This window comes from Nipponia nippon, unplaced genomic scaffold (genome assembly GCF_047370975.1).
Source record: "Nipponia nippon isolate SJK-2023a ecotype South Korea unplaced genomic scaffold, ASM4737097v1 scaffold_11, whole genome shotgun sequence".
In the NCBI taxonomy this organism is placed as follows: domain Eukaryota; kingdom Metazoa; phylum Chordata; class Aves; order Pelecaniformes; family Threskiornithidae; genus Nipponia; species Nipponia nippon.
The window spans coordinates 22,736,010-22,749,553 of record NW_028262302.1 but is presented as its reverse complement, the minus strand read 5'-3'; the positions used below and the strand labels follow the sequence as shown (position 1 = coordinate 22,749,553).

The following is a 13,544-nucleotide window of genomic DNA, read 5'->3' as shown; positions in this document are numbered from 1 at the left end:
GCACCAGTGGTTTTGGGGGATTTTTTTTTTTAATGTTTCTCAGCTAACGAGAAAAGGTTAACTACAATACTAATAGAGATATTTCAAAAGCACATAAAAATAAGCTGTTGGAACCCATTCTTAAGCTCGGCCAAAGCTCCTGTGACATGATACTCATCAGATAGAAGCCAGGCACTGAATTATGCAGATCTCAGACTTAATTGCTGTGAATGATCCACAAAGTAGCTGTGGAGTCAATGAGAAATCATTAAAGAAGCCAGGAGTTGGGGAATTTACACTAGTTGAGCAAGAGTCTTAGGAACAAGTTGTTCCAGCCACAGGAGGACAGTATGGCGTGCATCAAGGAAGGAGACTGGATTGGGGGCAGATAACAAGACAGACAAACATATTAACAGGGACTTGACTGGAGGACGTCAGAGGAATCACACTTTGAAGAATCAGAAATACCTGTTCCTATTATAGAAAAATGCCAGCCAGAAGGTGAATTTAAATGCAAGTGGTTCATTTTGCTGTGTAGATGGAGGGAGGAAGCATTCAGAAAAAAGTCTGTATTGTTTGCAACCTGTTCTCATCATGGCTACACACATTGCTACTGTTGTGCTTGGCACACAATAAGTAACCTCATTTTGGTATTACAAAAAGTTTCTTTTCTGTTCTGGCAGCAGCTAATCCACTTTTGGAGGCTTCCTGAAAGTTTTGACAGCTACTGGTGTGTTGAATTCTTGTCAACTATATGTATGGCCTCAGTCAAAAATAGCATAGATGGTAGATGCGATGCATGTAAAGGAGCCATTTAGCTCAATAAAATGAAGTTAATACTTCATGAAAATGGTTGCCAGTTAAATTGGTCATTTTTAAAAGCTCTAAAAGAAATCTGTGAGCTTCCCTCCATTTTTGGTTTTTTCCTAAATGCAATATTTTGTAAGTAAATGACTTTGGACTTACTCATGTATCAGATATAATAAATTTTCTATCTGTCATGGTATCCCAGCAGTTTTCAGTTTGAATCCCATGTGAAATTGAGCTGTGAGTTAGTTTCTTAGGTTGAAGTACTTCCAGCTATCTTCCTTGAGACTTATTTCCTTACAGGACTGGAGCAGGGAAATATGTTGTTGTTGTTGATGATGTTAGTATTGTCATTGCAACTTACAATATTTTCTTTTAGTTCTTGAAATGTTTGGTCTTCTTGAAGAATATTTATAAAATTATTTGGACTTAAATAACACCTCAGCGCATCAGGATAAAGTTGAACCAGAAGCTCTTCCTTTTCCCTTCACTCCATCTTTATTTTCTCCCAGAGGTTGTAATAAGCTCTTGGCTATGAATTGGATACAATAGGAGCTGCAGGTTCTCAGCCCCGCTGCAAAAAAAAATCAGATGGATTAGTTTAAGGGCCTAACTATATTAATATAGGTACTTACTTTAATCTTCCTACATTTGATTTTTTTCCAAAAGTATACAACAAAGACGAGCATTCAGAGAATTAATATTGGATGTTCCAATTACTGTGCTATGACTATTAGTCCCTGTGCAATGAGGTAAAAATGGTTTGTATTCACAGGTTATTATGTAGAAAGAATAATAGCCTTGAAAATGTTGGAGTGCATTATAATTAGAAAGATCACCTGCTAGTACACCTGTTGGGTGATGGCATAATGTAATATAATTTTATGTTAATTACTTCTCTGCTTTTCTCCTGCACCTGCTGCTTATAATGTCAGAACTGTACAAAGGTCCTAAGAAGTGACAATAGGAGCTGCGTGTCACTGTTCATCAGTTTACATGTTGCATGCCTAAATAGATCTTGATTTCAGCATAAATAACAGAGATTTGTGTCGCGTTTGTTTGTAAACATGAATTACGTATTCACTACCCAAATTCTGCATCCAAATGGTTTACGTCTTATAAAAGGATATCTTGCATTTAGGAATTTTCACATTAACTGTGTCAGATTAAAACCAAAAAATGTATTTCTGTGTTGATAGGAACAGGTATTGTTTATAGATTTTATATTTATTAAATATTAAGAAATTATGAGAAATTTAGCTTCTAATTGCTGTCTGTCAGAAAGCTGAGTTAAACTAATAAGTCTTCACAACGATAAGTCAATTTATTTGTTCCCCACGTTGCAGCAGAGGAGTGTAAGATATTGTTTATTTTCTTGTCCTTGTTTGTTCCTTCAAATAAAAAATGTAATATTTATGAATGTAATAATTATGAATGTAATAATTGTTTGGTACAGATGAGCACCCAGACATGAGAAGAAGGCAAAGCTAATCTTGAGTACATGCTTTGAATTTCGGCCCTGCTTACAGATGTGCACGTGCACACACGTGTGCGCACACACACTCAGTTTGCAGAAGAAACTCGCTGTTATTGAGCATCGGCAAGCGTACAAGGTGGACTCAATCTCACTTGTGGCTTTAGGCACTACTAAACTTTTTTTTTAAAGCAATAAGATACTGTTACCTGCTTGTGATAAAAAATATGTATGTAATGTATCTTTATGCTTATGAACTTAGATCCGAGAAGTGAAAAGTCCCATCTTCTGAGCTCTATTTCATGTGCTACATATTTCCTCATGCATTTAATAAAAGGGAAGAGCTAAACAAAGACTTTGTGAGAGCTGCTATTGCCGTGTTTCAAAAACAGATTGGAGTGACAATCTGTCTCTTGTGTTTTCCCTGGTCTAAGAAGGAAGCAGAGAGAAAATACTCTAGTTGCAGCCTCCTTCTGCCAGCCAGTCCCACCCCGGGCAGGAGGTGAGGAGAAGCACTCTGCGGTCATTCTGCAGAAACTGCTTCTCCGCTGTGCTGGTGCCTGTAAGTGTGTTGCTCACAGCTTTGAAAGCCATAGCATGATTTAATCACAGTGTTTGAGTGTTTTATTTAAAATGAAGTATGGGAATGCAGCATACACGCTTGTTTTGATGTGTTAAACTTACATTTAAGTTACTGGTGTGATGAAAACCACACCACTTTGGTATCCTTACTTTGACATGCTTACAATCTTAGACTTGCTGTTGTCAAAGGTAATGGAGGTTTCTAATTGTCTCTGAAGCAACACTAAAAGTTTGGTGCTAGTAGACTTTTGGTTTTAAAAATCTCTCTCTGTTGAAGTTACAGGGTTTGTGAGCTTAAGCCCTAATGGTTTGACAAAGAGTATGTCTCAGCCATGTAGCTGCTAATTGAAACAACTATAAACTTCTCATAGGAAACTGATCTTCGTGATAAAGAATGAGGAAAACAGAGCTGTGTTTTGTATAGATCATTTGCATTTGTCCCACAGTGGTAAATAAGAGTCAAGCACAGTACAGACACATCAAAATACATCTGGAGCAATCAGCTAGGTCAAGCCAGGCTTAGTAGGTCTGGGTCAGTATGAGCCATGACATGCCTGGTCTGGGCAACACAGTGCTAAATCTGTGGAATGAAACTGAAGACTCACCCTGGGCCAGTGCTGTGAGTTCAGACCCCGCCTGCCCTTCCCCCAAACCAAGCCTTTCGTCTACTGGGAAGGGGAGACACCTTTATCAGGAGGGTGGTTTTCCCAGGGTGAAACTCATCACTTGCAGTTCGGGTGTGCTGACCCCTGTGATTTCCACAGATGCAAAGCTAATGAATATAGCTGTAATCTGTTAATAGGTGACTCATTTCAGACCATGGCAAAAGCATTTTATTTGTAATGTGAAATACTAGGGCAAGGAAAAGCATATGTCACAGACTTGGGATAGAGGAAGACAGTAGCAGAAAAAGGAATATAACCATGAATAAAGGTACATCAAAATTCCTTAAACATCGTACTGAGAAAGTGGAAGTAAGTGTGCAAAAGCATAGGAAGCTCCTAGTGACAGATAAACCTGAAAGCATACTGAAAACATAATAGGAGTGTGTTGCCTCTTTACCAGCTAGACCCACCTTCTCCCTCTCTCCTCTCTTCCTCCTCCAGCCCCAAGTGCCCAAAATCACTGAAATGTATACACACTTTCCAAGGGTATGTGTTAAAACACTTTATTACTTCAACCAGATGGAGGCTTAGAAAGGCTTCAAAGTAACAAACCTGCTAACTTTTGATTTCTATAAAAACCAAAGGTACTAAGACAAATTAAATGTCAATAGCGTTGATTTTTGGACAATTTTCTAAGGACAGGCAGGTTACATTACTGTCTAAGAGTCTGGAAATGTTGTGAAAGACAGCAGTAGGCAATACTGGAGAATATTTAATTCAGTAAATGGCATTCCACATGGATCCATGCAAAAATGATCAACTGGCAGAGTAAGCCAGAGCATTTAGAGAAAGAGATATCAAATAAAAAAAGGTAAGAAACATGCTTTTTTTATGAATTAAAGTATATTCCTGTATCTTTCTGAAACCATTGAAATAGACATGTAGCTAGACAATAAAAGCCCTGAATATTTACATAAATAATGTCATGCAAGAGTCTCTGAAGTCACCCATCTAAATAGAGAGGGGATTCTAACTGGTCTTATAAACATTAAATTTGCTGGTTTTACGGGGGAAGAATAGAATAGAATAGAATAACATGAGTATTAATGCCAGCACTCTTTGATTTTATTTATCACTCATTTGGAAGTTTTTAATAGTTTTTAATGAATAACTCGTGGCAAAGTTGCACCAGAGCAAGATAAGTTAGGTAATCAAATAAGAAAGAATTAACATGGGGTATGTCCTCCCTTGAATATATATTGTTGCAAAGTTTTCATTGGTTTCTGTGGCAAACGATAGGCCAGTATACGGGAAGAAATGCCATAACTTTGGGCATATAACAGAGGAAAGACATTAATGTCCAGTGCTTTCCTCTTTTAAAGTATAGTCAGTGTAGTAGCAACTCTTGATGTATTTAGTTCATAAGAAACACTGATTTAATGGAAGTATCATATGAGTAAATACAACGAAATAATGGCATATTGAAATCACTCCATGCTATTTGAGCTACAGTGGCAAGAAACTATTTTATGGTGTAGCACCTCAGAAGCAGTTTTCCTTTATTTTAAGGAGAAGATGTGTCGAAAGTGAATTCCTGTGATTTCCACAGCTGCAGCTATTTCATAAGTAAATGGTCATATGTGGTACAGAAGGAAATTATGCTGTAAATAACCAAGCCAGAACATTCTTATAGAGGGCTTCTTAAATAAAGTCTCCATGGTTTTGTATATAACCTTTACATAATATCAGGTGGACATGGGTATACTCAATTTAAGAGCATTTGCATTCTCCAGGTGGGGCACCCCAGGTGAAGCTCAGATGTAACACTCATCAGAAATAACAGAACATTAAATATATTATGCATAGTCCTGTGTTTTTTCATAGTACCTGTGGAGACTAGCAAGCTGCATTCTTAGTCTTGCAAATTTTACAGTATAAATGAACATGTTTTTTTATTCTTATCATCAATTACCAAAAAGCAATCTCTGAACCCCAGGCTTCCTATGTTTATTTAATTACTGAAAATGCAATTCTTGGAGAAACAATTGAAGAACGAGTAATCACTATATACATAGAAAAACAGATCTGGATCTCTAGTTGATTTAAAAAAAATAATCCTTTCTGCCTCCTCACACAAGAAAAGACGAAGGAAAAGAGGGAACAAAAAATGAACAAACAATCTACTATTCCATCACAAAGACATTCTCTCAGTGAGGCTCCTTCCAGTGGCCATAGCTACGATAGTGAGGAGTGGGTAGCACAGGGGTCAGCGGTCAGTGACAGGTATCAAAGTGATTAAGGTGGGGGAGACTGTTCACTGAATGACTAGAGCTTAAATAGCCAGCTGTGATGGATTGTGAAATAGATCTGTTTGCTCTTCATCAGTATTTCATTGCCAGTGTTGCTTTTTAACGTTATATATTATTGCTTGATAATACCAAGAAAATCTATTGTATTTTAACACAAAGAGAATCCAGTAAAGTGTGCCATCATCCTCACAGCAGAAAGGGCACTATCAGTGCATATTAGCATAAAAAACATCATTCCAGCTTTTGCGAGCTGGTTGCTGATAGCAACTTGATGAAAAATTAATCTACCTTACGTTTATAATGAGATCAGAATGATCAAGCCAGCATGGTGGGCCCAGTGTGCAACTCCTGCTGCTTTCAAAGACGGCGTTTGTGTTGTACTGTTGGCTGGTTGGATCTTCAGAGGGGTGAGGTGAGTGGCAGCATGGCTGGCGAACGGCATTGCTCTTCCAGGCAGCGTCCCGTCGGAAAAGGGAAAAGGGAGTGTGGCATGGGGAGTCCTGAGAAACCATTTGATGTAGTGCCAGTGGCAAGTGGCAAGTACAGCCCTGGATAGCTTTTCTGTTGGCAAACCATCTCTGATGGTCATCAGAATAGCGTACAAATAGCAAGGACAGTGGCTGCAGAAAAGAGGTCCTTAGGGAAAGTAGGTACTGAATCAGATATTGACTGAGGAAGGAGGTCACATGCCTTGGTGAGAGTGGAAAAGAGAGGGAAAACTGTTAGTCTGGCCTCTTGCTGCATCCTAGTATGTCACATTTTGTTGGTTAAAATGTGTATCAAAAAACCCACTACTGACAATGAAATAAAGTGATGAGCCCAGAATGAAAGAAATCCCATAGCAGCCCTCGAAGTTCCTGGAAGTGCCAAAGTTGCTCAAGTTCCTCGAGCACTTCGTAGAGATACAGGAACGATCCTGGACTTGTGAAACATCTTTCCCAAAGTCACAGAATGTATCAGTAGTAATTTTAGGAAAAGAATTCACTGGTTTACTCCCTATTCTGTGTTTAAAAAAAAAAAGTGTATATTGATGTAAGAAACCAACTTCAATAATCACTATTAATTCTCCAAACAAAATAATTACCAGTGTTCTTGGAAAATTGAGAGACGAGTGATGAATTCCTGCTATGGGGTGTGATTTATGCTGGATTAACTGAAAGATTTAGTTGACTAATGGTTGGTAAGTATTGATATACACTCTAAAATCATAACACTGCTATGAATCTTAGAATCCTCTCTATGTATAATAATATGGTAGCTAATTTTTCAGCTTGCCCTGATGCCTCATTCATAGTTTCAGTGAACTTTGGATCCAGATTCAATGTGAAAAGTCACTTGTAATCATGTGAAATGAAGAAGTTGCAATTACTATGTGAATATTCTCTTGGAAGGACTAAATGAGTGGATTATGTACTTATCCCTTATTTAATAATACCTAAATGAAATAGTCCTAAGGAAACAGAGGATTAACAAATAAGAATATAATACACAGCAAGCAGTCTAGCTGAAGAAAGACTGCATAATCTAAAATATCCTCAGCTAAATCCACTCTAGCAAATTTAGCAGGGAGACTGAATTATTTCAGATGCATGCGTGCTTACAGTGCTCCATTTGGGTCAAGGCTAAAGTTCAAGAAGGACAGAGAAAGACTCTCAGGCTGCCTTTCTACTCTTGGACCTACCCAGTCCATGAGTAGAGGACTCCAGCTGTGAATGAACATAATCTTCTTAAGAGTAAAAAATCTAAATATTTGTGTAAAACCAAGCAAGAATGTGGCATGATAGCATGCAGATACACTGAGGAGCTTCATCGTGTTGTTTGTAAATCTCAGTGAGTCATCGTGCAGTCCAGCTTTCACTAAGGTCAGTTGAAAAAACTTGTGTTGACTTCAGTATATGTAGAACAACAGTTCACCAATTCAAAAACTGGTCTTTTAATTTTCTCCCAAACTAATATTTTTCCAAAGTTGCAGAACATATATGAAGACAGGTCCATTTCATATGCAACTATATTCAAACGTGTTGGTATTTCTGCATAAAAGTTGCAATCAATTTCTGTATTAACAAAATTGCATTCATAGGTTTTAAATGACATTAACAGAGGATAAGGACTTGCGTTTTGATGTTGCTTAGTGACACAAGTTAAGGACCCAGGTTTCCATTCCTAGTTCCTAGCTACCTTCTTTTTACCTAAACCAAAGTTTCCTCTCTGCCTTTTTCCAGGTCTGGAGTTGGTGTGACAGGCTCTAGGCAGACGTTATTTTATGCAGAAGTGACAGACCAGATGAGAACCAGCGAAGGAGGTGGCCAGCCTGAAGAAGGAGAGCTGATTGAAGTTGTAGAAATACCTTTAGAAGACTGCATGAAGTTTGCTTATGATGAGACTCTCCCAAAGACGATGGGTGTCATCTTCAGCTTCATGTGGTTCCAAAACAACATAGCACCCAAGCTACAAAAAAATAAAATCAAAACACCATGAGTTTAAGAAAAGCTTTCCTGCTGGTTCTGTGGATACAGAAAACTGCTTGCCTTGATCAATTCATCACAAAGCAAATCTTTCTTGAAATAAATTTGGAAGTAAAATCTGAATTAAAATCCTGACCCAATTTCCATCATTAGCAAAACACTTGCTGGCTTCACTGGGGCCAGGATTTGCCTCTGAGAAGCAAATGTTGATTTTTGCACAAAGGCTAAGTAAATGTGTCCAGGTTCTCCTTTTTCGTGGCACTGCTCTACCACTGTTTTGAAGAGCTGCTCGGGACCTCAGTGCAGCTGCTGTACCAGCCTGTCTCTGTGGTCTGTACGTAGTGGCAGCTGTGTATTCACTGTAGTTTCTGATATTTTGGGGGTGGGGGGAGCCAACCTTAACAGACACAGATATCCTAACTGTGTTCCTGAGTTCTGCACAGCTTTCAGGGAGCAGCTTTCTCTGTGGTGTGTAGCTCCTGTACAGAGAAAACGTTTGCATTTCTGAACATGCAAGCCTTTATTTCATAAGCAAACACGTCTGTAAATCCTTCTGCTAATGTGTCATTTTGACAATAGACCAGCTGTAAGATTATGTGCTTCTGTTTGTTCCCACTATAATGCTGAGCGGCCGTGATGGAGGGATGAATGATGGGGGTTTCTACTGGAACACATGCTTCTTTGTTTGTTTTATGGGTAATACTTGATTAATTAGATCAAACTTTGTCCTTTAGAGCAGGACTTGAGAGGCCAAATGTTTTTAATTTGACTCTGAGGTGACTTAATACAAGTGATTTTGCTGAGGTGTTCTGTGGTCGTAGTTTCCTTATCACCCAAGTGGGAAGAATGGGACTTACCCCTCGGATAACGCTCCGGGAAATGTAATGATCGGAAGTGCTTTACTGAGAGATTCTGCCATCATTAGTGCAGTTTACATTGGAGCACGTACAACCTGCACAGACGTACTGAGCAACACAATTCGATTGAATAATGTGGTCTAATTAGAACGTATATTATTTATTCTATCAGCGTGGTTTAGATGTGGACTGTTTGTCATGTGAAACTGTTAAGTGCATGAATGAAAGAGAATCAAGTCTGGCAATTTAATTATGCAGTAGTTTATGTTATTCACTGAGTTAATGTTAATTAACATGACTACATTATATGTGCTTCTAGGATTACTGAGATACTAAGTATGTTCAGAAGATGAGTACTGCGACTATGCAAACTTTCATATAGCAACTGGAATAAATGCAGTACAGATGCCTGATGGTATCCAGTAGCTGATTTAAAATCACTGCGTATCTAAATAGGTGTATAAATAAATAATTTAAAAAAAAAATGCTTTTAGAACTGGTACTTGCTGTTTTTCCTGCTGACAGGGAGGAAAGGTCCTTGGAAAGCCACTGGAGTGGCAGCCTTAGTCTGTGGGAGTCAGACACCTTTTGTGAAAGTTCAGACACATTTGCATTGAACTGTGCCTGGTCTGTGTTGAGTCAAGGGCTGAGTTATCGTGAAAAGTAAATAAATTCTGTCTCTCTGATGTATTTACACTGGGAGGTAGTTTAGGGCGGGGTCTACGCTGCTCTGCGTCTTACGGTGGAGTACAATGTGTCCTGATTGCTGCCGAGGCCTTTACGAACTACTACAATATGTATAATAAATAATGCCTTTTGTTCCAGGCTGTAGTTACCAAAGTACCTATTTTCATTCCATCAAAATTATTACACAGTAGCTTGTTGATCTGTTTAGTGTCAAGCTAATAAGTGTGTGCGTATACATGTCAAAAGCCTTTTTTGCTGCATAATGCAGTAATTTAAATTACTTAATTTAATTTTAATTTAAAAAGGAAAAATAAATCAGTGTAGTGGAGGGGGGTCAGAGTTTGAAACTTTTCAAAGCAGCGTTTATGTATTTATACCATGTGCCCCGGAATTACAAATGGACAAAACTCCACTACGAATGAAGCTCTTTCTGCAATGCTGAGAGCTTTCCCCCAGTCAGACATTCCCTCCCCTGCCGCGTCCCGGACCTGGAGTCGGTGCTTCACAAGGTGCACTCACGTTGCATTAACGACCTTGGTGAGAGCCCGAGGCTTTGACCCACCCGTGTGGGTGACAAGCGCTCAAGGTGTGATTCATCAGACTAAATACACGTTTCACTGATTAGTCTTCAAATCTCAGCACCTGCATTCAGTTTGGACCCATCAGACCACCCCTGGAGGAGGCAGGTCAGGCAGTGCTGGATCGCGTGTGCCACCACGCAACATGCACATCATGAGCTGTGGGCTGCTGGGCCACCAGGGAGAGCGCGTGGCCGTACCCAGCACAGGGGAGGATGAAGGCCCTAAAACCACCAGAACAGCAGCAGGGGTGTCCCAGGGATGGGATGAGAGCGGGATGTCACTGCCGGGGAGAGGGGCACGTGGTGCAGCAGCACAGAGGGGTGCACAGGGAGGGGATCCGCAGCCCTCGCCGGGCACGGGGACAGCCACGCAGCGCCAGCCCTCCGCTGTGCTCCGAGGCGACCTTGCCAATGCAAGCTCCAGGCTTCAGACTAAACATTTTTTGATGCAATTTATATTTCTTTTCCGGATAACCATGACAGAGGGCAGTTGCATGAGCTGACCAGTCCCTCAGCACTTCTCCATGATCCAGAAGGCCGGCCGAGCAGCTGAGCAGCGTTGCCCCCACCTCCCAGTCCGTTCCTCCCCAGGGGTGCACTGGTCAGACACCTACAAAACCCCAGGGGACTGCGATGGCTCTGAAGCCTTCACGCCCCAAGGGATGCTACACCCAGGCCCTGTGCTCTGCCCAGCCATCCCTGCAGTTCATAATTCTCAAACAAAAACAAAATGGTGAAGGGATTACTTTGGTTTCCTTCCACAGTTTGGGAGTTTTCCACAGAAACAGCGGCGATGCAATATAGTGAAAGCTGTGCATAAAGCGATGTTGTGTCTGGTGTTTGACTTTGCAATACTAAATACGAATGTATCTTCATCCTTTTCCTTTTCCCTGTTAATGTTGGTGGAGATTTTTATAAGGAATTAGGAAGGTTTGAAAATGCGTGAGAAAGGGCTTGAACTTTTTTCAAAACAGTAGATGATTCATATTTATAAAAATACAGCCAGAGCAATTCAGATGCCACTTCTCTCACCAGGGCTCATTTCAAAGATCATAATTAGAGCAAATCCGATATACATCAGCCAAGCCCAGGCAGGAAAAAAGTGCTTCTAATGGAATCTTGAAATCACGTCTGTGTTTTAGATGCATCCTTCGGATGTGCCACCACACATACATCCATGGAGAACAGACAGTTCAGAATAAAACAGGGTCCCCATTTGCTGCTAATGAATACTGACTCCAGCCTGCAAAAATCTGATCTGATCTCATCCAACCACCCCCTTGAGATCAGCGTCTTTCTTTCATTGAGTACAATTGAGTGGTCTGCATTTAAAAAACAAAGCTTAGCATCTCTCTCATCTTTATGATGTGGCTTTAAGATACAATCTAATGAACCTGAAATTGTGACTCAGGCTTCTAATGAAGCCTGAAATTATAAAATCTTGAATGTAATGTCACTGTCAGGCTTGCTATTAGGTGGCGGAAGAGACGTCACCAGCATCTTGCAAATACATGGACCTTGTTTATTATTGTTGTTTATTACCCTATTTGTAAAGAATCTGCAAGCCCTGAGCTACTCCCAGGTCTCATGGTATTAAGCACTGAACAGTGATACGATTAAAACGCCTTCTCTACAAGGCTGACACTTTAAATAAATGAGCTGAATTACACGGCGGGGTAGGTGGGGGCAGGCGCAGGGATGGGGTGCAGGGTGCCCCGGTCGCCCGCACTCCCCCGGGCTGATGGGGATGCTCCTTGCGCTGCTGGGAGCACGCTCCCCTGGCAGGCGGCCGCTTGCCTTTTCGCCCGCTTCCTCATTACCATCCCTCCCCGCCAACGATAAAAGCGGCATTCCCCGACTCCCTGCAGGGCCACGGCCGGGGCCAGGCCAAGGGCAACCGATATAATTGCTCCTGAAATACACGTGCTGACCAAGCAGGGCAACCCACTGGACAAATAGGATTTTTGCTAAATTAGGACAATTGCCGAGCACGCTTCATCTCCTCTCCGGGGCTCTATACATAGATGAAAGGCACACCCAGTTGTGAAATCTGTTGAAATGGCACACCTGGTGCTGTCTGCAAGTCTATTCACAACCGTTAGCAGGTGCGACTTGGCCTTTGTGGCCATAAAAGTCTGGCTGCACAGCTCCTGCTGTGCTCCCTGTGCCTTTGCTGCCCTGCGTGCTTTGGCAAGGGAGGCTGTCACAGATTAATACGGTTGTTTGAAGCTGTTAGGAGCCACCGCCTGAAGCATGTAGCGGCTTCAGAGGGATCAGAATAAGGCCTGTGCGTACAGGATGGATTTGCGGCTTCGGTCTCAGTGGCTGCGCCGGAGTGGAGGTAATGGGCAGGGCAGGGCTGGTGCCTGAGCAGGGGCACGGCACGGCACGGCACGGTCCCTGCAGCCCCAGGGATGCTGCCGAGCGGCTTGGCCAGCAGGTACCAGCAATTTGCTATCTAGCCCGTCTTTGGGCTCAGCCTCTCCAAAAAGGATTTTGCTTGCTCTGCTTTGCTACATCTCAAACAGCTCAGCAGTAAGGTGGAGCACCAAAAGCCCCAGCCCCAATCCAGATTCAAATTTAATTTAAGGAAGGACGCCATGGACTTTGGAACAGGTTTTCCACAGCAGTTTTCATTCCCCCTGGTTCACACAGGATTTTGCTTGATATGAACTAAAAAAGGGATGCTCATACAAATCCTGCACTACTGCAATAGTTGCTCCTCAATTTGTCTAATCCTTCAGACCCAGTCTCATTCTTTAATTGGGAACACATTTTTACAAGGGCTTTAATTGCTCTCCAGATGAATCATGAGGGAGGAGAAGAAGTCATAACATAGCTAAATGGCCCAGATTTGCGGCATTCAGAACTCTCTGGCCTGCCTCAGCACTGGCTTCAGTGCATTTCTCGTAATTGAAAATACAATCAGATACGTATTAAACCCTGCCAGCCACGCACTGTATTGCTTTGCTGCTGAAGTACTCAATATCCTGTGCTGGCTTCAGTCTCTAATAAAATATTCAAAAGCAGTGGTGCTCTGAGAAACCCCTTTTGGACACTTGATTACGATGAAAATGGGCTGGGAATGGGCAATGCGAGAATGGCTGTCAAACTCGTCAATTGATGTCTAACCTCATGCCCCAGCCTTGTTAACAGAAAAATCCCTGGTCTCTTCTTGTGCCCACATGTGGTTCAGTGT

At 41.3% G+C, this 13,544-nt stretch overlaps 1 protein-coding gene across 1 annotated transcript in view; it reads left to right on the top strand.

Moving 5' to 3' along the window:
• Positions 1-9,904, top strand: part of NUDT14 (nudix hydrolase 14) — a 63,448-nt gene extending 53,544 nt beyond the window's left edge. Inside the window, exon 5 of the mRNA XM_087747023.1 lies at positions 7,979-9,904. Coding sequence (XP_087603149.1) covers positions 7,979-8,234 — 256 coding nt within the window. The 3' untranslated portion in view covers positions 8,235-9,904. The remainder of the gene's footprint in view (positions 1-7,978) is intronic.
• The last annotated feature ends 3,640 nt before the right edge of the window (positions 9,905-13,544 follow it).